The sequence below is a fragment of the Plecotus auritus genome (assembly GCF_963455305.1).
Source record: "Plecotus auritus genome assembly, chromosome: 3".
Classification (NCBI taxonomy): Eukaryota; Metazoa; Chordata; class Mammalia; order Chiroptera; family Vespertilionidae; genus Plecotus; species Plecotus auritus.
In genome coordinates, this window is record NC_137772.1 from 120,057,873 (window position 1) to 120,085,431 (window position 27,559).

Sequence of the window (27,559 nt, forward strand, 5' to 3'; positions counted from 1 at the left end):
TAGATGTTTCTCTCTCACATTGGTATTTCTCTCCCCCGCTCCCCGCCTTCTCCTCCCCCAAAATAAAAAACCATATCCTCTTGAGGATTAAGAAGCACCTTGCTAGGTTCCTCTGTCTCTCAAACTTTAATTTATCTCCCTCTGGGAGCAGGTCCTGTATATGAATTATTTAAAAAAAAAAAACACAAAAACTGGAATGGCTTATATATGTAACTGCTCAGAAAAGATTGTCAAGTAGAGTCCCAGTGGGCTTTTCTTCAGTTTTTTTAATCTATTTTTTAATTGCTTTATTGATTAAGGTATTACATAGGTGTCCTTCATGCCCCATTACCCCCCATCCCCCCCACTCATGCCCTCACCCCCCTGTTGTCTGTGTCCATTGGTTATGCTTATATGCATGCTTACAAGTCCTTTGGTTGATCTCTTCCCCTTACCCCCACCCTCCCCTACCTTCCCTCTGAGGTTTGACGGTCTGATCGATGTTTCTCTGTCTCTGGATCTGTTTTTGTTCATCAGTTTATGTTGTTCATTATATTCCATAAATGAGTGAGATCATGTGATATTTATTTTTCTCTGACTGGCTTATTTCACTTAGCATAACGCTCTCCAGTTCCATCCATGCTGTTGAAAATGGTAAGAATTCCTTTTTTACCGCAGCGTAGTATTCCATTGTGTAGATGTACCACAGTTTTTTTTAAAAAAAGAAGAAAAAAGATCACATTTAAGTGGCATATGAATTACTTTTCTACAGGTATTGAGGTCTTAGAAACTTTTAGACTTAATCTAGAAGCATCTCCTTAAAATCTTGACTAGGCTCTTAATTTGGCTCACAAACATTTTCTTAAATTTTAGTTCATTCTTGTTTTGTTTTGTTTTGTTCTTCAATGGACACAATTTTTAGAGCACTTTCAGGCTTACTGTGACATTGAGCAGAAAGTACCTGTACAAGAGATTTTCCATATAACCCCTGCCGCCACACATGCACAGCCTCCCCCACCTCTTCTACCAAAGTGGTGCAGTTAATGAACCTACATACACACTTATCATCCATGTTTGTTAGTTCACCTTGGTGTTGTACATTCTGTGTGTTTTGATAAATGGATGACACATGCCCACCATCATAGTATCACACAGAATAGTATCACTGCCCTAAAAGTTCCCGGGCTCTACTTATTCATCCCTCTCTCCCCTCTAAACCCTGAAAACCACTGATCTTTTTGTCTCCATATTTTTGCCTTTTCCAGAATGTCACATAGTTGGAATCATATAGTCGGTAGCCTTTTCAGATGGTCTTTTACTTACTGATACGCATTTAAATGACCTCCATGTCTTTTTCTGGCTTTATAGCTCATTTCTTTTTAATGCTGAATCATTCCATTGTCTAGATGCTTCACAATTTATCCATTCTTTTTCAAATTAATTCTAAGACATTTATTTTAGCAACACATCACAGAAACGTCACAGACAGTAGCTAACACAAGTAAGGTATTTATTATTCATATAACCAAGTATAGAGGTAGGCAGCCTTGGGCAGGAATAGCCTCTTTTTCTCATCCACCATAGTTAGAATCTGACTTGGATCTTCATGTCTACAAGATGGTAACTCCAATTCCAGGTGTAGGAGATCTATATTCTAAGCAGAAAGTAAGGTCAGTTTTGGACAGGAGACAAAAAAAGGCGGCAGAGGTCAAAATAAAGGACTATGTGCCTAGTGAGTGTGCCCCCTTTAACAGACTTTGATGGGAGCCTCACCCAACCCACAATTTCTTAATAACATTGATTTTTGTTGTTAATTCTCACCCAAGGATATTTTTCCATTGATTTTTAGAGAGAGTGGAAGGGAGAGGGGGAGAGAGAGAGAGAAATACCGATGTGAAAGAGAAACATGGACTGGCTGCCTCCCACACGCACCCCAACCGGGCCCGGGGATTGAACCTGCAACCCAGGTAAGCGCCCTTGACCAGGAATCAAACCCAAGACCTTTCCATGTGTGGGCCAACACTCTAACCAACGAGCAACACTGGCCAGGGCCCAACCAATAATTTGTGTGTGTGACTGACCAGCATTTATGGCTGCATGGAATCCTGGGAAGCCAGTTCATCTCAGTTTGTTCACATGGGTAATAGATCCAGATAGCCTGCAAGTAGGTCGACCAGCCTTCCTGGTTTGCATGATAGATGGAGGGATTCCTGGGATGCTGGGCAAACCAGATGAGTTGTTTACTTTCTTAGTGAGATAGTTTCTGCCCTTTTGTGGCCATCATTGAAGCAGCAGCATCCAAAAATGAAGTTTAATTCCTTTGTGACTTCTGACCCCGAAACAAAACCCATAAAAACCATTTCAATGCATTTTCCCACATGTATCTCCTGTTTTCAAAGAGCTGAGGCAGACGTACAATGTTCAATTCATGCCCATCCAAAAGGATGGCAAAGGGCAGCAAATTGGCAAAATACTCAAGGTTTACAGGAAGAAATGCCATCTGTAGAAATCTCATAGTCATTCATCCCAGCAAGATGGTTATCACTAGACTAAATCTGGACAAAGACGACAAAAAGATCCTTGAGTGTAAAGCCAAGTTAAAAAAAAAAAAAAGGCAAATAATAAGGAAGAAACAATTGAGAAAATGTAGGAATAAAGTAATCTTATATACAGCTTTCATTAAAAACTGTTTAAATGAAGAAAAGTTTTCTGAATTAGCACTGATTTTGACTGCTTGTGTGTGTGCCAATTCTTGGATTTATTTTTTAACAGAATTCTCATTTCTGATTCTGCAAATTGATCATTCATTTATTAGATACATATTTATTGAACACTATGTGCCAGGCACTTTTCAGACTGCTGGGGAGGTGTAGAGAGCAGTGGGGGTAAGGATTGCCCTCATGGAACCAGAATCCTTGGGAGAGGACAGACAGTAAGAAAGACAAATGGCATGTCAGATGCCGAGTGCAGAGTAGTGGGATAAGGGAATTGCATGTTATTTTTAAAGTTGATCTGGATTCAACTGTTTCATAATTTTATGTCTCATGATTCTTTTTTACATTAATATTAACTCGTACTACATACTTTTTTGTTAGACTTTCAAGAGTAGCAGAAGAAACCATAAAGGATTATTTTGAAGCACGCCTTGCTCTTCTAGAACCAATTTTTCCAATAGCATGTCATCGTCTCTGTGAGGGGCCAGATTTTTCAACGGATTTCAATTATAAACCTCCACAGAACATAACAGAAGGTAAGCCTACATTTTCTCAGTTTGAAATGTGACACTATAGCTGTTAGCTGATTAATTTAGCTCATTCTTTAAACAAATCTTAAGAAAATTCTATTAGTATAATAATTATCAACAGAGTTGCTCTGGCAGAAAAAAAGAGACCAGCTGATATCTACCATCCCAGGTGACTTTGAGGGGTCCACAGAGCATGTTGTAGAACTTGTTTACAAAGTATGGAAGTTTGGTCTTAATAATTATACTAGTTTTTATTTAAATTTTTACATTCTGAGCCCAGAATCAATTTCTTTTTTTCTTCTGGATTTTATTATTGGCAATAGTCTCTTGGCCTTTTATAAAGAAAAAAATATATGTCTGCCCTTTATTTTTTCTCTTTCTAAAGTGTTTTTATTTTTGTTAAATTTATTGAGGTGACATTAGTTAATAACGTATGTTTCAAGTGTACAGTTGATAATACATCATCTGTATATTGCATTTTTTTCCTGTTACATATACGACATCTTTATTTTTATTTATTTTTTTTTGGATTTGTACTAATTTAATTGAATTATTTACATAGCCTTTTAAAATATACGTGAAACCTCTTTTTATTGTTTGAAGTATTACAAATAGTAGTACATATGTCTCCTTTTTTTTTTTTTTTTCCCCATTGACCTCCCCTCTATGTCTGCCCTTTAATAAAGTTTAAAAGCAGAAAATAGAAACCTCAGTTCTGCTTCCTGACCACCATGCCTTCTCTAGGACCCAGATGCCACACATACAGAAAGCTGAGTCTCTTCCTAAAAGTAGGAAGCTGGGTCCTGGCTTTTTTTGTTTTGTTTAAATAAGTAAAACCCTATCACCAATTTTAAAATGTATACAAGAAAATCTAGCCCTATCAATAATTGACAGCCATTCATAACACTCACTATTTGGTGAAGTTGGCATTGAAGAATCATAATTTGTAGTTTTGACTGTTAATGTCAGTTTGCATTATAGAGCTGGAAAACAAAATCACTGTCAAACCGTAAATAGTTTGACAGGTGTGCCCTTCCTTCCCTGGGACCAGAATAAAGAAAGCAAAGGGGCCCTGGCAAGTGTGTCTCTGTTGGTTGGCCATAGTCCTGTGCCCTGAAGGGTTGCATGTTTGATTCCCAGTCAGAGCACATGTCCCTCTTGTGGGCATCCCCATTGGGGGTGTGCAGGAGGCAGCTGATCATTGATATTTCACTCTCACAATCTCCCTCTTCCTCTCTCTAAAAATCAATAAACTATTCTTTTAAATTGAACAGCTTTTATTCAAAATTAATCTTGTAGAATATTTTAAATTTTTAACTTCCTTTTCCTTTTTATTGAATTTATTGGGTTATACAGGTTTGAGGTGCACAATTCTACAACACATCATCTGTATACTGTATTGTGCATTCACCACCCCAAGTCTACATCTATTTATATCTTCACCACCTCCTACCCCCTCACCCTCCACAATCCCATACTGTTGTCTATATTCTTGAGTTTTTTCAAATCTCATGCTAACTTTTTTTTCCAAAATGAGATTTTTTTCTTCTATTAATCACAAAATTTGGAAAAGGCAAAACAGTATGTGGAAGAAAACAGAAAATCACTCAAACCCACACCCAAACACAACTACCATAGAATGCCCAGTGGTTTACTTCCAGGGATATCTATGCATTCAGCAAATGCCACTTCTTTTCAAACAAAATAATTTTACCGTAGAAAAGCACATTTTAAAAAGTCCGTTCCATGAGCTACCAGTAGGAACTATTACATAGACAAAAAAATAACAATAGTTATTGGACATTTGAAAGAGTCCTTCACTAGGGAGGAGAGAATGGGTATGGCACACAAGTTGTGTCTGACTTCAACCCTACCCACCCCTACCCTCAACTCCTCCCTTAGGGTACTGGAAGGTGGAGGTTCAAGGATTGGGTTAAAAATCTGTGTGCATCTCTCCTGCTCAGGCTCTGGCATCCTGCTGTTCATTTTCCATGCGAATTTTTTGGGTAAAGATGTTATTGCTCGACTCTGTGGACCATGTAGTGTACAAGCTGTAATTTTAAATGATAAATTTCAACTTCCTGTTTTTCTGGTAAGGCTTTCCTGTAGTTCATTACTGAAAAGTACATTTTTCTAATCAAAAGATGACTTAAGTGGCTATGTTTTAATAAAATGTTAATTATAATTCAGTAAACCTATTGTTGGAAATGAGGCAATAACCTGTAATCATCCTAAATTTTGTCAAAAATAACATACAGAATATAAATTCTTATGGTATAAGAATTTAAATATTATGCCTTTTCCCACCATTATAATTATAAACATTCACTTACAGGAAATTCAACAAAAAAGAAAAGTACACCTGTTCATGCTTCAAATAATCAAATACAACCAACAGTAGGACATTGGTTGTATTTGTGCTTAGTTTATGCTTAATTTTAGCTTTCATTACGCTAAAATTTATATTTTTATTACAAATATTTTAAAATATATAGTGGCTGTAGATCTTCCTTTTTAACATAAAAAAATGCCCTTGAAGAACCTTAATGCATGATTCCTTGGTCACATTTGGAACTCTTTCCTTAGGCTGAATTAAGCAAAATTACGTAGTTATTAAGATCTCTAACACTTACGCTGTATATTACTGGATGCATTCTAATCAAACATTTACGTGGATGTTTGTTTTTTATTTGTAGCTTTTTAATAAGTCAAGGGAAATTTAAAGAAATCATAGTTTACTATCTCATGAATTCAAATACAGAGCTTACAGAGTTTTAAAGGTTTCTGGTGTCTCTTCAGATTTGGCCTATTTCTAAATGTAGATGTTGGAAGAAATACTGACCCTTTTTGGTCTCTTTCCCTAGGATAGTCATTTTGTTTACTCATTCAGCCCTGTTGCAGGCCTCAATAAACTCTTTATAAGGTTGACAGAAGCACCCTCTGCTAAGGTGAGAAGTCTTTCCTCATATTTATTGTTCCTACTCAAATTGTTATGCTAGACAACGTTATCTTATTGTGGCTTCTTGGTATGCCTGTCCTACAGACCTGTGCTCCCTTGGGTAGAAGTCAGTGCAGTATGAATGTAAAATATGGCAGATATAAAATACACTGCATCTCTATAGCAGTCTTGGCTTTGGTATTTAATTGCCATATGTTATGTCTCTAGGCTAGTCACTAAACTCTCTTTGTAAAATGAAGCTGGTGTCTGTGTAATAGTAAAAGTATTAAATATAACAAAATCAAATTATAAGCACTTGGATTTTTTATTAAAATAGTGATAATCTAACCACTTACATTGATAACCAATTTGAGAATATTGCAAATAACAGGAACAAGTCTTGGGCATGTATATTTCTCCCCTCTTCTAAGAAAGGAGAACTACCTCTGTGCTGATCCATATGATGTTTTTTTGCTTCCTACAGGTGAAATTGCTAATAGGTGCGTACAGAGTGCAGCTGCAATGATCAAACAAAGAATTGGGATGGAATGGCTTTCAGACCTATTTTTAAATACTCCCTTCTAAACAATTTGGAATTCTGGCACAACTAACTCTTCTAAATTTAAAGTTTGATCTGTAAACCTCATGCAGTTTTAAGGCCTATCATCTGTTATATGTGGGACATAATTTGTTCTCTGTAACATAAAATACAGAAATGTAAGTATTTGTGCCAATGCTCTGAAATTGGTGTTGTGTCTGAACTGCATACTTAGGTTTTCCACAATGTGGAATGGTACGGGATTATTTAAGAAAATTACTTTTTTTTTTTTAATTTGAAATTTTCTTTTTACCTTGAAGTTTTCTACTACCCCAGGTGAATTTCTGTAAATAAATAAAGTGTGAATTTGCCCCCCTTGAAATTTGAGCAAAAAGGACTGATCTATTTCTGATATGCAGTTGCCACACATCCCAAGTTGGAAGAGGAAATCTTTGTATGTTTCCAGTTATTTTTTATTTGAAAAGATCAGAACCTAAGAAATAGAAAAGATGTAAACCAGAACATTGTGAGGCCTAAAAAGAAATATTATAAGTGCCCTTACTTTGAATACTGGGAGGCCAAACCAGTTTTGCCAGCTTTTGCCTCATGTGAGGTTAATGTTCTTAAGGACTTTTCCATAAATAAAACTAATAAATCAAGCTCAGTCTGGAGTTATCCTATCTAATGAAGAGGTAATATGCAAATTGACCATCACTCCAACACACAAGAGGGCCACCACAAGAGGGCCAGCAGGGGAGGGCAGTTGTGGACGATCAGACCAGCAGGGGAGCCGTTAGGCATCGATCAGGCTGGCAGCGGAGTGGTTGGGGGTGATCAGGCTGGCAGGCACAAGCGGTTAGGGGCAAGCAGGCAGGCAGGTGAGCGGTTGGGAGCCAGCAGTCCTGGATTGTGGGAGGGATGTCCCAGATTGGAGAGGGTGCAGGCTGGGCTGAGGGACACCCCCCGCTGCCCCATGCACAAATTTTGTGCACCGGGCCTCTAGTAATTTTAATAAAAATTTTTTCAGAATGTCACATATTAGACCAGGGGTGGGCAAACTTTTTGACTCGAGGGCCACAATGGGTTCTTAAATTGGACCGGAGGGCCGGAACAAAAGCATGGATGGAGTGTTTGTTTGAACTAATATAAATTCAAAGTAAAGGAGTGGAGGGGAGAGCAAGAGAACCGGAGAGAACAGCCGGATCCGGCCCGCGGGCCGTAGTTTGCCCAAGGCTGTTATATGTTGTATACATTGTGTTTACAATTCAGACAGCCATTTTTACTTTATAGACTAAAACTGTCTTTCCCTAGTTTTCTCATTAAAGTACCCCAATGTTGGTCTTTCTTATTTCTTTGTATCACAAAACAGGGTGGATACCAAATGTGTAGTTTTTAGCTAAATTTTGTACTAGACTGTATCTGATTTCATAGTTTTTGAAAAAAAATTGAGATTTCAGTTAGCAACAGTGCAAAAGATCAGGAACATTAAGGGGGAAGGGGTCAGCAGTTACCTTGGTCCAGTACATGTAAGAGAAATAAGAGGAATGGTCTTTTTAAGAAAATTCCTATTAGGTCATAACTACTTTGCAAGAACATATTAAACAACTATATTCTATTTATCAGGAGGCATGGCTATCTAGGGTAGAAAACGAGTAGAAATAAGGTAGTTCCTTTAGGAGTTTAGGCTGAGAAATAAGAATGAGCTATGAAAAGTCATCAAGGGAAAAATTGGTCAGTTATTTCAACTGAACCAGGATCAGAGAACATGAAAGTTTGAGTCAGTTTTCTACCCACCTTGTGACAGATGTGCTAGTAAATTATGTGAACAGTATGTCTACTGGAATATATGTAGAGATAAGTAATTTAATACAGTTGCTCAGACCTATAGCTTCTCTAAAAACATACTTGTCCCTGAGTGGAAAATGCTGAAAGTTCTGGTTTCTTATATGTAAACTAGAGGCCCGGTGCATGAAATTCATGCATGGAGGGGAGTCCTCTCAGGCCAGCCTGCACCCTCTCTGATCTGGAACCCCCAGGATCAGGCCTAAACAGGCAGTTGGACATCCCTCTCACAATCCAGGACCACTGTCTCCTAACTGCTCATCTGCCTGATCGCCCCTAACTGCTCCCCTGCTGGCCTAATCACCCCTAACCGCCTCTGCCTCGCCCCACACTCGGGACCCGGATTCCCTCTTCCGGCTGGTCGCAGGCACCCAGGACCCAGGCCCGCTTTGCCCGGCCGGCCGCCCACAGCCGCAGGGGACCATGGGCGGGCAACTTGTCCCTCTCCCAGGCCACAACCTAGCTGGTCCCCATTCCTCTCTCGTGAGCTCATTTGTGCCTGGCTGGTCCCCATTCCTCTCTCCCCAGTGCTGAGTGTCTGAGCCATTACAGCATGATGCCGTGAAGCCGTTTCAACCATTTGCATATTAGCTCTTTATTATATAGGATGGTATGAACAATGATTTCTCTGGGAATCAAATCAATTTCTAAGTGGTAACTTACCAAAATTTATACAGATAGGCTTAATACTACAGGTCAAAACAAAACAATCTCCTTGTATAAAATGTGTATAAATAATTCAGAACACATACCTGAGCTTATCATTTCAGCCACAGGTGATCTCATGACTAAGCTGGTCATCAAAAATGGGAAGCGTTCCTCTTTGGCCAGACTCCCTGAAAAGCAGTTAGTAATAGCTTTTTGCTCCAATTTTATCTTAAAAAAAAAAAAAAAAAAATCACTCAGCCATTACTCCTTTCCAATGTATAATGACATAAGGACACATAATTGGGTTATTCAGTCAATTTAACTTCCTAACTGCACCATTCAGATCTGCTCTGAGTATGGCTTATAGACAGCACATACACATTCTTTTATCTGCAATACCTAGTACCAAAGAGAAGTACCAAATAACACTCACTAAATGATGGACTACAGTTAAATAGTTTGGTTTCAGTCCAGGGATATGAAATTATTTAATTTCATACAATAGCTTCTCAAGTAATTCCATCTGAATTCTTAAATTTGTAGAATTTACTCATTGGAATGTCAGGAGGTTGCAATTTGAAACTCAGGTACTGCTTTTAAAATTCTCAGCATTACACTGTTAGCTTTATTTTTAAAAATATATTTTTATTGATTTCAGAGAAGAAGGGAGAGGGAGAGATGAAAACATTGATGAGAGAGAATCATTGATCTGCTGCCTCCTGCACTCACCCCACTAGAGATCTGGGCATGTGCCCTGATAGGTAAACGAACCATGACCTCCTGGTTCATAGGATGAGGTTTAACCACTGACCCACGCTGACTAGCTACACTGTTAGCATTAAAAGTCAAAGGATAACTTACTAGTGCTGACAGAATATTAACGGTGAAAAGGCCTCACAAACCATTTACCATGAAAGTCTAGACTTTGAGTAAAAACTTGGAGAAACAGAAAAGTGTAAATCTACTTTCGCCAAACCCTTACATACCGCAATAGCCAAAATTGACTTCAAAAATGAGAACTTTGAAATTTTTCATACAGTTAATGTTTCATAGTATAATACTGTATAAACATCTAAAACTAAATGTTACTCATTTCAGAGGCTGGCTGATAGAATACACCTTGCTTCCTCCATCCTGTGCTAACATGTAGATAATACTTCTTTCCAACCCAGTCTGGGATCTCTAGGCCTGGATGCTACCTCCCTGTACATAGGAGCTCTAGTAATAAGCTGGAAATTATAATGAAAGAGGGTTCACAATTAAATCAGAAACAAATTAAAACAAAATTGTGAAATAGTTATCTGTCTGTCATCCTGAGCTCCCAGAGGACTCCCAGTTGGAATCTAAACCAGTTTAACTTGTAAGAATATGATTTTCATTATTATCTCTGCCTTACTCATATCGCCCATTTACTTTCCTCGGGCCAAGATACATGCTTTAGTAAAAACATGATTTTTCTCACAACAATGACAAACTTCTTGAATGGCTCCTTATCCTGCAGACTGACCCAAAATTGCATGGGGTAAAAATCCCTCCAATGGTTCCTATTCACAAAGAGTTGAAAAAGTGGTTTGTCAGTTATTCTGTGTTTGTGGGCTGCTACCATAATACTTTCCAACATTAACCAGAAAGACCACACAAGGAGTTGGTACACATCTTTAAAATAAAAAAACTTAACAAAAATGTAAAGTTTGCTCTATTCCAGACATTTAAACCATAGAGAATTTGTCCACGAGGCCTAATTTTTTAAATTTTAAGTGTTATTGCTCCTATATGTATACATTGCTTATATGGAGTAATAAACTCACAAATGAAATACAATTGCTTTATGGCTTTTTCCCTCCCATGTCATTACAAGCATTCTGTTATAAAGAAAATAATTTGCTGAGTCACTGAGCAGCAGACCCAAAAATATTCAAGCATTGAACTAGTCTATTTGAACTATAAAATATTATTCAGTAATTCACTTACTTCTAGGACTGGCATTTTGTTGTGAGGTCATATAGAGATTAAGGACCTAAGGGGATAAATATGTTAATACTAAAAAGTAATGGTTCCCAGACCAGAGTGCCCCACCTCTGTAGAAATGAGAACCTCAGACTCAAATCACATGCAGGCGAAGCCAGCAGTCGCTTTCACCAGCCCTCAGGGGATTCTTCTACACCTCCAAGCGTGAGAACCACTGTTTGAAAGGATAACCTGAAGATGTCAATGTTTTTAGTAAGATTTTTTGAAAGAGGAAATTGCCATGTCACTTCCTTCTATGAGTATTAAATTTGTATCTGGTATTTTATTAATTTAATGTTAAGAAAGTTAATAAAATTATCTTCCTGGAATGAACCTGTATCTTTTCACTGACTAGAAAATAAAATTCTGTAATGAAAAGTAGTTACTGTAATGTGTATACACACACACACACTCTAGAGGCCCAGTGCACAAATTCACGCACCAGTGGGGTCCCTCGGCCTGGCCTGCAAAATTGGGCCGAAACCAGCTCTCCGACATCCCCCGAATTGCAAGAGGGCGCAGGCCAGGCCAAGGGACCCCACTGGTGCATTATAGGGGCCGGGGAGGAGTTGTGGAAGGGCTCCAGGGCATGTCCGGCCCATCTCGCTCATTCCCAATCGGCCTGGCCCCAGCAGCAAGCTAACCTACTGGTTGGAGGGTCTGCCCCTGGTGGTCAGTGCCCATCATACCAAGCAGTTGAGAGGCCTTAGCATATCGTTAGCATATTATAATTTGGTTGGTTGAATGGCCAACCAGATAACTGGACACTTTGCATATTAGGCTTTTATTATATAGGATATTGATTTCAGAGAGGAAGAGAGAGAAACATCAGTGATGAGAGAGATCATTTTTCAGCTGTCCCACATTGGGGATCAGGCCCACAACCTGGGCATATGCCCTGACCGGGAATTGAACCATGACCTCCTGGTTCATAGGTCAACGTTCAACCACTGAGCCATGCTGGCCAGGCACTTTTTTTTTTTTTTTTTTTTTTACCCAAATTAACTTAATCCCAAAGTTCCAATAACAAATGTTTTGGTGTGTGGTGCATTTAGCCTACGTATATTAGATTTTTTTTTTCTTGACCCATAGGTAAGTGATTCTCTAGTAGAAACCAGATTTATTTATAGGGCTTTATATATATATATTTTTATTGATTTTAGAGAGAGGAAGAAACATCTATGTTTAGGGGGGAGAGAGAAACATCAATGATGAGGGAGAATTATTGGTCAGCTGCCTCCTGCATGCCCCCTACTGAAGATCGAACCTGCAACCCAGGCATGTGCCTTGACCAGGAATCGAACCAGGGAGGTCTTGGCTCATAGGTCCACACTCAACCACTCAGCCACAACGGCTGGGCTATTTGTAGGGCTTTTCAAAACAAAACAAAAAATGTTGCTGGATCCCACCCCAAGATTTTCTTTAGTGGAGCAAGGGTGGATCTGAGAATGTTCGTTCTAACAAGTTCCCAGATGGTAATGCTACTAGGGACTAGCTTTGACAATCACTGCCCAACCTTAATTTTCTAGAGCTATACAATAGTACGCAAAATGGCTGTCACATTTCGGGGCTGCATGAGGTGTCAGATATTTTTAAACGGTTGAACTTCTCAAAAGTCAAGTATGCTACATCAGTGTTCCTTAGTGTGCATGGCAATCTCTGAGTTTTGTTGAAACGGCAGTAGTTCCACTGTGTGTCCTGAGATTCTGCACTTTCAAGAGGCTCAGGTAATGCTTGCGTTTCTGGTCCCAAGAGAATGGAAATTTCAGCAGATAAGGAATACACTAAATACTTCTGGATCTGTCAGGATGACTACAACATCATAAAAATTCTAGTCATAAAGATCACAGAATTATAAATGTTAACAAAGTTTTGTGTCTGACAACATAATAGAAAAAGTGTTATCCCTCTACAAAGGTTGGAAAGCAACAAGGGAGAAAGGGACCTTCTATCCCCCTACCATTGATTGGATTTTTTGATATTAAACCATTTTTAAGATTACAGTCTCTCCAAGGGAACGTAAGACTAAAATTTTAGGCTTCAGATCCCTGAACACCAAGAGGAAATTTTTTTTCCTTTAGTAAGTAAGACAATATGTAATTTCTATTCTCAGTCCAGTTTTACCTAAAGACAAATCAAGGCACATTACTACCACTGAGGAAATACAAGGGCAATTTGGAGCTAAAAATAACCTCCAGTGGCCCACCTGGTTGGAACGTCTTTCCTTATACCAAAAGGTTATGGGTTTCATTCCTGGTCAGGGCACATACCTAAGTTGAGGGTTCAATCCTTAGTCCAGGCATGTAAATGGGAGAGGCAATTGATGTTCTTGTTTCTTTCTCCCTCTACTCCCTCCCACCCCCTTCCTTTCTCTCTAAAATCAATAAACATATCCTTGGGTAAGGATTAAAAAAAAAAAAAAAAACAAAAAAATAACCTCCATCCTTGCTCAGAGAAAATGGAATGTTCACCAAGTCAACCGTCAGCACCAGGGAAAATCACTAAAGAAACTAGAAAGGGAGAGAGATCAACCAAAGGACTTGTATGCATGCATATAAGCATAACCAATGGACACAAGCACCAGGAAGGGGAAGGCATGAGCAGGGGGTGGGGCGGGGGGAGAATGGGACAATGAGGACACATACGCAATACCTTAATAAAGAAAGAAGAAAAAAAAACAAGGAAAGAAGGAATAAACAATTACAACAGAGACACACCTGAAAATAAATGACTTCAGGACATCATCTCTAAACTTGTTTCATGCTGGAAGTAGAATTTCAGGTAGCTTCATCCATGTGTTATTTCATCCTAGGATACAATAAAATCAAATTTAGCCTTTTATAAACCAGTTTCAGTAATCATTTAAAACAGTGGTCGCCAAGCTTTCGGACCTCACGGACCACTAGTGGTCCACGGACCACTGGTTGGCGACCACTGATTTAAAAGACAGAAATATTAACTCATTCCTTAGAGGTGTTAACAGTAATGTTTTCATTAAGATGCTATTTAAAGTCTATACCACATTTGATTATTTCCATTCAGTATGATGTTTCTTTAATTCATTTCCTCAAAGATCAACTGACTTAAAATTCAGTTCACTTTTACGTTTTGGCATTAAACACTATTAAATTCTAAACACTACATCTTCAAGTCTGCTAATGATTATAAAATATTGACTATTTTGCTAAATCCTCTTTGTTTTCCTTAGATTGGTTCTCTTGAAGGCGTATTATCCAAAATCCTACACAGAATCCTGATTCCTACTGTATTTACAAAATTTTATTCTTGTAGCGAGGGAGGGCACATAAATGTCTGCTGCACTCCATAGAAAGACTCTTAACGTACACTACTAAAAAACCCTGGAACAATGTTCTCCTAAAAGTGTACCCCAGATTTTTCATTGGGGCAGTTTTATGTTTCATATCCTTACAAAATGTGTGTCTTATAAGGTACCTGACATATTAGAACAGTAGTCCACAACTCATCTCTAGAATTTAGCCAAATTCTAGTTGCCAATATTCAGACTTTAAAAGGGAGACTTATGTTACTATTTGAACACAATGTTCAAAGCCAGTCAAGTTCTGTGGCCACGTTTCCTGTACACTGCAATATAATCAACACTAATAAAACATCATGTGGAGTTCCTTCACATGTGCATCCTTTCAGTGATACTGGTAATTGGGATTTTAAAATCTGTGAGACAGTTCATACACAAAAAGATAGAGGCACTTTAATCTTAAGGAATAGCTGTTCTATATCAAAATGATACTGTTAAATATGGAAAAAAATAACTGCATTAAAAGGAAAAGTCTTTTAATTAAAATCTTAAAGCTTAACTGTAACAAGACTATGTGACACCACTTTGGACAAAAGTAGTGTTTTTAATTAATTTTAAGGTAAAACTGGGTCAATGAGAACCATGTGCAAGTTAATGTTGCATTTTACCCTCCTATGCCAAAACATTTGAATTGTTAACAGTGAAGAAGCATCTCTAACCACACCCTAAGGTTTTTTCATATAGTCAGAAATGTAGACAGCCAATACTACATATACATTTCTGAAGACTTTCCATAAAGAATACAGCATTGAAGATACAAAGTCCCATTCTTAATAGTAATAATGCACCTAATATTCTCCCCTCCCTTTTAAGTTACAAACGGTATCCTTTTCTACTGAGAACAGGTCATTCTAAGGAAAGAAATACATAACAGGATCCAACAAGCATAGAGGCAAGAACAGTGCTCTGCAAATCTGTTCAAATTACAACATACAAATTGTAAGAATCCAAGAAATAGGACTTCAATAAGGACTCGTGGAAAGACTCCTTGCCAGAAGTCAACCTCAAAGGCAGGCTTTCTCTCAAGCAGACACCCATGGTAGAGAACAATGAAGGAATTGTATTGTTATCTACATGCTCAACACAGGGCCGGGGCTCCACATTATCAAACATGTCCAGAAAGATCTACGTAACGGTATTCACACCTGATGATCCTTTGCCTTCATGACAAAGATGCAGATTAAAGCAATAAATAAGCCAAATGCTATTACAGGCAATTCACAACAGGCAAAATATGCAGGATACTCTCCACTGAAGTAATCTTATTACAATGTTAACTAATAGATTCTATTTAAATGCAGCAAAGAAGGTCACAGTATAGAGAAATAGTATGTGGAGATAATATCAAAAAGATTAAGGCAAAAAACTCAAAATCCATAATTTCATACTGAACTTGAGAAAATGCCCATGAAAGAAGCAAATTTGTAAAATACTTGACAACATACTAAGTTTATTCTGCTTTTTGAAGCAATAGTTTTAACTGGTGAACAAATTACGTGACAATATCATTAGAAATTAAAAAGAAAAAATTGTAAACACTTTAATTTTCAAGACTGCTGAATTGAAAATTCAATTATATAATGAATAACTTCCATAATATGAACAAAAATCCATAATAGGAACATTTAATTCTGGATTCCCATCAGCATCTGGTTTTCCAGAATTTTAACAAAGCCACTTTTATTTTTACACCACAGGTTATACATACGCCGATGCTTTGCATCAGAGAGCAATGCAACCACACAGCCTAACTTTAAATAGCAATGGGGGTATGATGAGTAGGAAAAGGCATATGAAATGGTATTCATATGAGAAGTCACTAGAGCAATATAAACTAAAACCACAATGACATACCTCTACATACGCCCTACAATGTCTAAAACCAGTAAGACTGACTATGCTGAGTATAGACAAGTGTGCAGAGCAACAGAATCCACATACACTGCTCATGGGAGTGTAAAGCAGGAAACTTTGGAAAATTGTTTGACAATATATAAGAAACATACCTATACCCTATACTCAGTAATTCCACTCCAAAGAAAAATGTGTAAATGACTGGTACAGTAATGTTCATAGCAGCTTTATTCACAACTAGAGGCCGGTGCACAAATTTGTGTACCAGTGGGGTCCCTCGGCCTAGCCTGTGGGATCAGGCTAAAACTGGCTCTCTGACATCCCCAAGGGATCCCAGATAGTGAGAGGGAACAGGCCAGGCCGAGGGACCCCACTGGTGCACAATCGGGGCTGGGGAAGGACACGGGAGGTTGGCCAGCTGGAGAGGGACACCAGGAGGGATCCAGGGTGTATCCAGCCCATCTCACTCAGTCCCAATCGGCTGAACCCCAGCAGCAAGCAAACGTACCAGTTGGAGCGTCTGCCCCCTGGTGGTCAGAGCACATCATAGCAAGCGGTTCAGTGGCCTTAGCCTATCATTACCATATTATGCTTTGATTGGTTGAACGGATGACTGGAAACTCAGCAGATCAGGCTTTTATTATATAGGATAACCCCAAACTGGAAGCTATTCCAAGGGTGTATCAATAACAGACTAGACCAGGGGTGGGCAAACTTTTTGACTCGAGGGCCACAATGGGTTCTTAAACTGGACCGGAGGGCCGGAACAAAAGCATGGATGGAGTGTTTGTGTGAACTAATATAAATTCAAAGTAAAGCAGCGGAGGGGAGAGCAAGAGAACCCTCCGCTCTTTTGGCTCCGCGGGCGGGATAGAACAGCCGAACGGGCCGGATCCGGCCCGCGGGCCATAGTTTGCCCACGGCTGGACTAGACAAACAAAACATGGCATGTATATTTAATGGTTACACTAGGCAGCAATTAAAATAGAAACAACTACTGACATATGCAACAATACAGATGAATCTCAAAAACACTATGTTGAGTGAAAGAAGCCACAGGCAAAAGAGTAAGATTCCATTTATATGATATTCAAAAACAGCGAACACTGACCTTATGGTAATCAGAATAGAATAATGGTTACCTCTGATGTGGGAGGTGGACTGAGAAGTACCTCATAAGATCTGAAATATATGAAAACTGACACTGTCGAATCAAGCAAGATCACAAATTCTGAGTGACAAGGAAGTCTACATTTTTAAAAAGCAGGATTTTAAGTTTTGAACTAATGAATCAGAAAAGGTTATTTTAAATTCATGAAGCAACTCAAAAGTAAGAAGTAAGTACATAAATAAGGTTCTATTTAAGAAATAAGAATCAGCATTTGTAAATATCAACATTGAAACCTAGAAAATATTGAAGGAAAAAAGATTGTAACTTTTTATTTAAGCCACAAGGCACATTTTTTCAGTTTTATTGATGGCAAATATTTTTCAGGAAAATAATTTATTGAGATATATACAATCTTTTCCTCTAAAGGTCTTAAGTAACATTTACTGTGGTTATCAAAGTTCAGCAAGGACTCAAATGAAATACAATAAAGTACAAATTCATGACTTGATCAAACATATTCAATTAATAACTTCTAAGAAAAGTTAGTATTACTGCAGAGTCAAGGGTCCAGACCTCTATGTGCTATATTTGCAAAGCAATTGAGATGGTAAACAAAGAATGGGGAGTGAAAGATAACACTGAAATTTTTCAAACTTAATTTTGACCCCAAATTCTTTTAAAGCCAGTGCAATTTTTAAAATGCTGCATTATGGTCTTGTGATAAACTAAGATTTATCAAGCACCCGTCCCCAAAAGGTTAAATTAAAAAATCCCTTGGTCACTGCATAATCAAGGTTAAGTTTTAAAGGCAAGTTGGGCCCTGGCCAGTGGCTCAGTGGTTGGAGCATCAGCCCCCACACAGAAGGATCTCAGGTTTGATTCCAGATCAAAGGCGCAAGCCTGGGATGCAGTTTCGGTCCTTTGAGTGCTTACTTGAGGCAGCCAATCAATGTGTCTCTCTCTCATAGGTCTCTCTCTCTCTCTCTCTCTCTCGCTCTCTCTCTCCACTCTTCCTCCATTTCACCCTCTCTAAAAACTCAATGGAAAGGGGGGGAGAGGATTAACAAAAATAATTTTTAAAATTTAGATTATAATAAAATACTTTTCTAGTTCAAGATAACAGATGATGATTATGAACTTACCTGTATAGCCTTCACTATTTTCTTTAAAAGTTCAATATGTCTAGGAAATTGAGGAGAAACCAAGATGGTGGCATAAGTAAACACCTAAACTGCTGCCTCGCACAACAATTTCAAAACTACAACTAAAAGACAAAACGACATCATCCAGAACCACAGGAAAGCTGGCTGAGTGGAAATTCTACAACTAGAAGGAAAGAGAAAAGCACACTGAGACTCAGAGGAGCTGCAGGAGGCAGAGGTACTGAGACACGTACCCGGAGAGAACTGGCAACTGAGTGGCGGCTGGCTTTCTCAAGCGGGAGGGAGATAAAAGCTCGCGACTGCGATGAGCTCCAGTTCCGGGTGAGAATCTGGGGACCCAGACTCATTCGGGGAGAAACAGTACTGTCAGGAAAGAGAAAAGCACACTGAGACTCAGAGGAACTGTGGAAGGCAGAGGTATGGGGGCATGCGTGCGGAGAGGGATGGCAACTGAGTACGCGGCTGGCTTTCTCAACCGGGAGGGAGACAGAAGCTCCCTACTGCTCTGAACTCCAGTTCCAGGCGAGACTCTGGGGACCCAGACTCATTTGGGGAGAAACTGGACTGTCTGGCAGCGGGTGAAACTCAAGGGCTGCTTTCTCTCAGAGGTGCTTGCAGCGATTACCGCGGGACACTGAGACCCAGGGGGCCTCTTAGGGCAGGGCTGACAGGAAGCCACTGCGGTCTGCTCAGCCCTGAGACTCCGCCCCATCCAAGCTGAGCACAGAGGTTTTTACAAGTCTTGTCTCATAAGGGTGTCTCCAGCATAGAAGTTCTCCCAGCATAGACACAGCTGATCCTCACAGCCAATTGGCCTGGAGGTCAATTCCTCCCAGTGATACCAACAACAATCAAGGCTTAACTACAAGACTGTGCACACAGCTCACAAAGGGGTGCACCAAGAGTGTCCACCTCAGGTAACTGGGGAGGCTGAGCCACTGGGCCCTATAAGACACCTAGCACACAAAGCCACTCGATCAACTCAGGGAAGCAGCCAAAATGCGGAGACAAAGAAACAGGTCACAAATGAAAGAAATGGAGGAAAGCAAATGACTGGATATAGAGTTCAAAACCATGGTTATAAGGTTTTTCAATAATTTTCTAGAAAAGGCTGATAAATTTAGCGAGACCCTCAAGGATATGAAAAAGGACCAACTAGAAATTAAGCATACACCGACTAAAATAAAAAATAATATACAGAGACCTAACAGCAGACTAGAGGATAGCAAGAATCACGTCAAAGATTTGAAATACAAAGAAGCAAAAACACCCAACCAGAAAAGTAAAAAGAAAAAAAAAATCCAAAAATATGAAGATAGTGTAAGGAGCCTCTGGGACAACTTCAAGCGTACCAACATCAGAATTATGGGGGTGCCAGAAGAAGAGAGAGAGCAAGATACTGAAAACCTATTTGAAGAAATAATGACAGAAAACTTCCCCCACCTGGTGAAAGAAATAGACTTACAAGTCCAGGAAGCGCACAAAACCCCAAACAAAAGGAATCCAAAGAGGACAACACCAAGACACATCATAATTAAAATGCCAAGAGCAAAAGACAAAGAGAGAATAGTAAAAGCAGCAAGAGAAAAACAGTTAGTTACCTACAAGGGAGCACCCATACGACTGTCAGCGGATTTCTCAACAGAAACTATGCAGGCCAGACGGGAGTGGCAAGAAATATTCAAAGTCATGAATAGCAAGAACCTACAACCTAGATTACTCTACCCAGCAAAGCTATCATTCAGAATTGAAGGGCAGATAAAGAGCTTCACAGATAAGAAAAAGCTAAAGGAGTTCATCACCACCAAATCAGTATTATATGAAATGCTGAAAGGTATTCTTTAAGAAGAGGAAGAAGAAAAAGGTAAAGATAAAAATTATGAACAACAAATACATATCTATCAAGTGAATCTAAAAATCAAGTGAATAAAAAATCTGATGAACAGAATAAACTGGTGAATATAATAAAATCAGGGGCCTAGAAAGGGAGTGGACTGACAATTCTCGGGGGGAAAGGGGTGTGGGGGGGTGCGGAAAGCGATTGGACAAAAATCATACACCTATGGATGAGGACAGTGGGGGAGGGGAGGTAAGGGCAGAGGGTGGGGTGGGAACCGGGTGGAGGGGAGCTATGGGGGGAAAAAAGAGGAACAATTGTAATAATCTGAACAATAAAGATTTATTTTAAAAAATATGTCTAGGAAATTACTGCTACATCAAAGAATTCCTGTTAGTTACTTAATGTAAAACCACGTTCATATTTAATGAAGCAGCACAGAAAACAATTATGAAATGATAGTCAACAGCTAATTTTTGATCATATAGTTAAAACCACTTAAAAATAGCATCCATTGTTACTTACTTTGAAGATCCCATGTAACTCTACTAGGAAAAACTTTTGCAGAATCCATGAAATGAACTTACTGGTATGCAGTAAATAATATCACAATGTTGTATGTGGGAAAAATTACTCAGACATCCAACAAGTACAATCTGAATTGTTCAGTGTTAACCACCTATTAAAATCTATTTAAAAATAGGGTGGCCCAGCCGGCGTGGCTCAATGGTTGAGCACTGACCTATGAACCAGGAGATCATGGTTCAATTCCCAGTCAGGGCATAATCAGGTTGTATAGGGCGAGCAGGAGGCAGTCTATCAATGATTCTCTCTCATTGTTGATGTTTCCATCACTCTCTCCCTCTCTGAAATCAATAAAAATATTTTAAAAAATAAAATAAATAAGCCCTGGCCGGTTTGGCTCAGTGGCTAGAGCGTCGGCCTGCAGACTGAAAGGTCCCAGGTTCGATTCCGGTCAAGGGCATGTACCTTGGTTGTGGGCACATCCCCAGTAAGAGGCTGATTGATGTTTCTAACTCTCTATTCCTCACTCTTCCTCTCTGTAAAAAATCAATAAAATGTTTTTTTTTAAATATATTTTATTGATTTTTTACAGAGAGGAAGGAAGGATAGTCAGAAACATCGATGAGAGAGAAACATCGATCAGCTGCCTCTCGCACACCTCCTACTGGGGATGTGCCCGCAACCAAGTTACATGCCCTTGACCGGAATTGAACCCGGGACCTTTCAGTCCACAGGCAGACGCTCTATCCACTGAGCCAAACCAGTTTTGGCAATAAAATGTTTTTTTAAAAAATAAAATAAATAAAAATAGGATGGCACGCTCTGACCAGTGTTGCTCAATGGTTAGTGTTCACCCTTGCACCAAAGTAATTGGGTGAAGATTAACAAAAACAAAAAAAAATAGGGTAGAAGCAGGTGGTAAACAAAATCAGTGTTGAGGCAAGATGGTGAACACCAATCAGAACCCTCCTTTATCTAGTTCTTCATTTAGCAAGTCCTCCCTGGGGTACTCAATTTGTGGGGGTACCCTATTTCTAATTAGAAATGTATCACCAAACTAAAATTACATGAAAATACAAAAATACATTAATTTTTTTTTCTTGTTAATCCTCATGAGGTTATTTTTTTCCATTGATTTTTAGAGTAGAAGAGGAAGGTGGTTGGGAGGTGGGGGAGAACCATCAGTGTGAGAAAGACACAACCATTGGTTGCCTCCACACAAGAATGGCCTGGGGCCAGGGATCGAACCTGAAACCCAGGTACATCCTCTTTGACTGATAATCAAACCCACAACCCCTTGGTGTAAAGGTAGATGTATGCTCTAACCACTGAGCAACACCAATCAGGGCACTTTGTTAAATGTGTTAATGCTTTATCCTGAACAAGTTACCAACATATATTTTTTTAAAGGGGGGAGAATTAAAAGACACATTTTTATTTATTTTTCCCCCATATACTTTCTTTTTATTTTTTATTTAATTTACTGTGGTGACACTGGTTAACAAAATTATGTGATTCAACTGCCCAATTTCAAAACACATTATCTGTACACTGTACTGTGTGTTCACAATCCCAAGTCAAGTCTATGTCCATCACCACTTATCCCCCCTTTGCTCTTCTCCCCGTCCCCAGCAATCACCACAGTTATCCATGTCCATAAGTTGTTTGGATTTTTTTGCTCAATACTCCTCCTCCCTCCCCCAACAGCTATCAGCCTGTCCTCTATTACGAGTCAAAAATTCACATTTTTAGATGTCACAAGACTTAAGCTTTATTGAGAGAAATTTGGAGCATAAAAACCAGATTAACAGAAAAATAAGGTATTAAAAAGACACAAAATGCCTAGGCTGGGTGGCTCAGTTGTTTGGAGTGTTGTCCTGTACATAGGAAAGTTGTAGGTTCAATTACTGGTCAGGGCCCATACCAAGGTTGCAGTTTCAATTCCAGGTTGGAGTGTGTATGGGGGGTAACCAACCAATGTTTCTCTCTTTCTCTCCCTTCCGCTCTCTCTCTCAAATCAATAAAAACATATCCTTGGATGAGAATTGGGGGTGGTGGGGTGGGGAATTAATGAAAAAAAATGTGGCATCTAATGAACAAAATAGAATCAGAAATATAGAAGCATGAAACACACTGTCAAATCTCAGAGGGAAGGCGGGGAGAGATTAACCAAAGAACTTATATGCATATACGTATAGTCCTTAGACACAGACCATAGAGTGGTGGAGGCCTGGGGTGGAGGGGTGGGACATGTTTGAGGGGGTGAATGGGGAGAAAAGGGAGACATATATAATACTTGCAATTACAACGATTTTTTTTAAAAAGAAAAAACAAGACACAAAGTACTACAGTCATAAATCTCACTTCTCAAACTTCTGTGCCTCCACTTCATCAGTAAATTCAAAAACTTCCATCATGAAAAACTCCAAACACAACACCTGCACTATGTCTCATCAGAACCCAATAGGATGCCATGTCTCCCATGACAATGCATAATATTATCTCCTAAACAGTGTGTGAACCTTTGAACTCCCTGTAGACCAGCCGTGGGGAAACTACGGCCCGCAGGCCGGATCGTTCGGCTGTTCTATCCGGCCCGCGGAGCGGAAAGAGCAGAGGGTTCTCTTGCTCTCCCCTCCGCTCCTTCACCAGCAGCAGTGTTAACATGGCAACATCGGGAAACGCGGCCGCAGTTCCTTCTTCTGAGTGGGCGGATTTATATCCACCCATTCAGTAGAAGGAACAACCTTTCAATCTTCCAGAGGCTCCTTGTAATGCCCGCGGACGCGTCCCCCGACATCACCCTGGGAATGCGTAGACACGTTATCGTGGTGATGTAGGGAGACACGCCCCTGGAGAGCACAGTATCAGAGCATTAGCTAAAAAGGAGACCAACAACACTGTTCCCACTGAAGTTGATGTTTTAAAGACCAAAAACCTTTCAACCCAGTCTACATTGCCATCTACATCTACGTCCCGGGCATAATTTGGAAGTTGCACTAAAGAAAATGTTTAATTTACTGTTTACACATTTTGTTCCTTTCTATTTGTTTTAGTTTTAAATTATTTTATTATATTTAAGTTTAATTTGAAAGGCTTTTGTACCTTTCCTTTGTCAGGCAATTTTATTTTGCCTTTGCCATCTTCAATATAAGGTATGTTATTGTGCTATGATTCCTCCATTTTTTGAAGTTTCAAATTATAATAATTAGTGTTTACGTTCTTCTTGTTAAAATGTTTGAAATGAATAAAACTATTGAAATAAAAAAAAAAGACCGTACCCTTTTATGTAATGATGTTTACTTTGAATTTATATTAGTTCACACAAACACTCCATCCATGCTTTTGTTCCGGCCCTCCGGTCCAGTTTAAGAACCCATTGTGGCCCTCGAGTCAAAAAGTTTGCCCACCCCTGCTGTAGACCATATATGCTTTTCACATTTTCAGTCACCATCAGGGCTTATTAAAATATTCACAATAAAACATTGCATTGATTACATAGAATGGAGACAAAACTGTGTAGTATAAATAAATCTCATTTGATTTTAAAACCAATTAAAATGTTTATTGATTTTTAGAGAGAAAAGGAGAGGGCGAGATAAAAACACCCATGAGAGAGAAACATCATCGGTAGGCTGCCTATTGCACTCCCCCTTCTGGGGATCAAACCCACAATCTGGGACATGCCAGGGAATTGAACTGTGATCTCTTTGTTCCTGGGTCAATGCTCAACCACTGAGCGACAACAGCCGGGCTCATTTTGACTCTAATTACTCCAGTATGACCTTAGAAAAACTGTCTTGTCTCCTGATACAACAAAAATGCAGTCAACATGTACAACAGAGTCCCGATGCCCTGTGGAACTCACAGTATTTCAGAGGGTCCAAGAACTATAAAAAGATTATTTAATTCTAACAGAAACAATTATAATCACTACTACTATAGCAGAAAAAGAGAGTAGACTGGCTTTTAAACAGATTCCCCAGTAAAAGGCATGGAGTGAATGGAAGGCACAAAATATGGGGATGGGGGCATGTTCCTACTGAAACAAAATAAAAACTTAAATGAACCTAGAGTTTTGACACTCTAAATTATCGGGGGTGGGGGATGGGGGTGGGAGGGAAGGTTGTGTGTAATCAACTAATTACAAACGATTGAGAAATAGGAAAATTATATCAAGGTTAAAAATCAGACGAGTCTCATTACCCAAGGGACGTTTCTTTCCTACAATAAAGTGTGTTGCACAGGGCAAACTCTGTGTCTACAAGGGTATTTTCCCTAAGCTTTCATCAATATTGTGCAGACTTACCTTATTTATGACCGTTAATGCTATATCTAATTACTAGAAGCCCAGTGCACGAAATTCATGCAATTTGGGGGGGGGGGGGTAGGGTCCCCTCAGCCCAGCCTGTGCCCTCTTGCAGTCCAGGAGCCATCAGGGGATGTCCGACTGACAGCCTAGGCCTGCTCCCTGTGGAGAGTGGGCCTAAGCCAGCAGTTGGACATCCTTAGTGCTGCCATGGAGGTAGGAGAGGCTCCCGCCAGGGCCACTATGCTAGCCAGCCATGAGCCTGGCTCAGGGCTTCTAGCTGAGCAGCCCTCCCTCTGTGGGAGCACCCTGACCACCAGGGGCCAGCTCCTGCATTGAGCGCCTACCCCCTGGTGGTCTGTGCACGCCATAGCGACCAGTCATTCGCCGTTGGTTCGATTTGCATATTAGCCTTTTATTATATAGGAGTCTCTCTCTCTTCCTTTCTCCTCTTCTGCATCTACATTATCAGTAGTCTTTGTAGACTATACCACCATCACTTTCCACCTCACCTTATTGGCCCAATTTGTTTGCCAGCTTTTATTCTGGCTCTCCATCAGCCAGGTCTCCATGAGTAGTTAAAATTCTCTTCTAAAACATAAATTAGATCACATCACTATGTGGCCAAAGCCTTTCCATTTTATATTTCATCAAGAAAAGACTTAACTATTTGTCAGGGCATAGGTTGTTTCTCTACATTGCCCCCAGTAAGGAAAAATTAGTTGGAGGTGGGAGTAGGAGAGGACAAAAATCTTAAACTTTAATCCCTTATGTTTAAAGCATAGATAAAAGATACACCTATGAAACTGAAACAGCTGTCTGTGGTGTTAATATTTCATTAGAGAATTGGGTCAATTAGAAAGAAAAAAGATTTGAGAAACACTTGCCATGTTCACTCAATTTCAGACACATTAGACATTTTCCTCTTCCTTGTATTATATGGTAATCCCCTCACATTGAACTGGGTTGAATTCAACACCACCAACTTTGCAAGTCCCTCCTTTTGATCTTTCAGATATCAACTCAAATGTCTCCTCAGAAGGGCCTCCCAGACCATCCTACCTAAATGGATGTATTTGTTTTCCCAAACCACAGTGATACCAGTAGATATTCCCAGTGCCTAGAACAGTCCCTAGTATTGTTACAGTATATGCTCAACAAATATTTGTTAATAAACATAGTACTATTAAGTACAATATATGATGAAAAAAAATGTTTACTCTTCATTCATAACTTGAAGATAACATTCACAATTACAATGAACATTAAAGTATAAGATGGAGATTTTTTTCAAATAGCCAACTGCACTCCTTCAAGTCCTTACGTATAAATGTACTCATTATTGTTATAAGTTAACTAGCCTAAAATACAATTTTTTAAATTAAAAAATCATTTCATTTTGCTACAAATACTTCAAATTGATGTACTAATTCACTAAAATAACAAACCACAATTCATTGGGCATGAACACAAGTGTTTAGTGGTCCAGAAATACTAAATGGAAAGTTCTGGAAATAAACACATGCATGGGTTGGGGGCTCAATCCCCAGTGTGGGGGCATGGAGGAGGCAGCTGATCAATGATTCAATCATATCATTGATGTTTCTATCTCTCCGTTCTTCTCTGAAATAAAATATATATATAACAAATGCTGCAACCACGGTTATGTACCCTTGACCAGGGCTCGAACCTGTGACCCTCTGGTGTGCACTAACCATTTAGCAACATAAGCTAGGGTGCTGCACTATTCTAAGTAGCATGATGAAATTTCATGCCATCCCACTCCATCCCTCTGGAATGTGATTCATCTTTGTCCCACATATACCTGGTTGTATATGCTCCCCGCCCACTGGCAGCTGCCTAGGTTATCAGTTCACCTGTTGAGGAATCCCAGGAACACTAATACATGTGTTCAAGTAACACTTATTTTACTTAATAGCAGCCCCAAGGTGCAAAATCAGTGATGCTGACAATTCAGAAAGGCCACAGAGAAGCCATAAAGTGCTTCCTTTGAGTGAAAGATGAGTGTACTATACAATAAGATTACTTTGAGACCATATTCACATGACTTTGATTAATCTCTTACTGTGCCCAATTTAGAAATTAAACTATCATAAGTATATATGTTTAGGAAAAAACATAGTATATATAGGGTTCAGTACTATACACAATTTCAAGCATCCACTGGGGGCCATTTGGTCACAGCAATGTTAATAATACCCATTTC

At 39.3% G+C, this 27,559-nt stretch overlaps 2 protein-coding genes across 18 annotated transcripts in view; one reads left to right on the forward strand and one right to left on the reverse strand.

Moving 5' to 3' along the window:
* MPHOSPH8 (M-phase phosphoprotein 8) overlaps positions 1–7,081 on the forward strand; it is a 71,822-nt gene extending 64,741 nt beyond the window's left edge. For both annotated transcript variants that reach the window (XM_080662149.1, XM_080662148.1), the window contains exons 11-14: positions 3,075–3,229; positions 5,188–5,315; positions 6,088–6,171; positions 6,646–7,081. In XM_080662149.1, the coding sequence (XP_080518275.1) occupies positions 3,075–3,229; positions 5,188–5,315; positions 6,088–6,171; positions 6,646–6,687 (409 nt within the window). In that variant the 3' untranslated portion in view covers positions 6,688–7,081. The remainder of the gene's footprint in view (positions 1–3,074; positions 3,230–5,187; positions 5,316–6,087; positions 6,172–6,645) is intronic.
* The window catches only part of PSPC1 (paraspeckle component 1), a 141,422-nt gene continuing 114,083 nt past the window's right edge, over positions 221–27,559 (reverse strand). For 2 of the 16 annotated variants that reach the window (XR_013960249.1, XR_013960251.1), the window contains 3 exons: positions 13,914–14,004; positions 11,161–11,206; positions 7,356–9,417 (listed from right to left, as the gene is read on the reverse strand). Coding sequence is in view for 3 of the 16 variants with exons in the window: in XM_080662158.1 (XP_080518284.1) it covers positions 17,561–17,569; positions 18,895–19,024 (139 nt within the window). In the remaining 13 variants the exon portion in view is untranslated. Of the gene's footprint in view, positions 1,634–7,355; positions 11,207–11,760; positions 14,005–17,529; positions 17,570–18,894; positions 19,025–27,559 lie in introns of those variants that run through there. The other 14 variants (XR_013960255.1, XM_080662158.1, XR_013960250.1 and 11 more) reach the window with 12 other exon arrangements.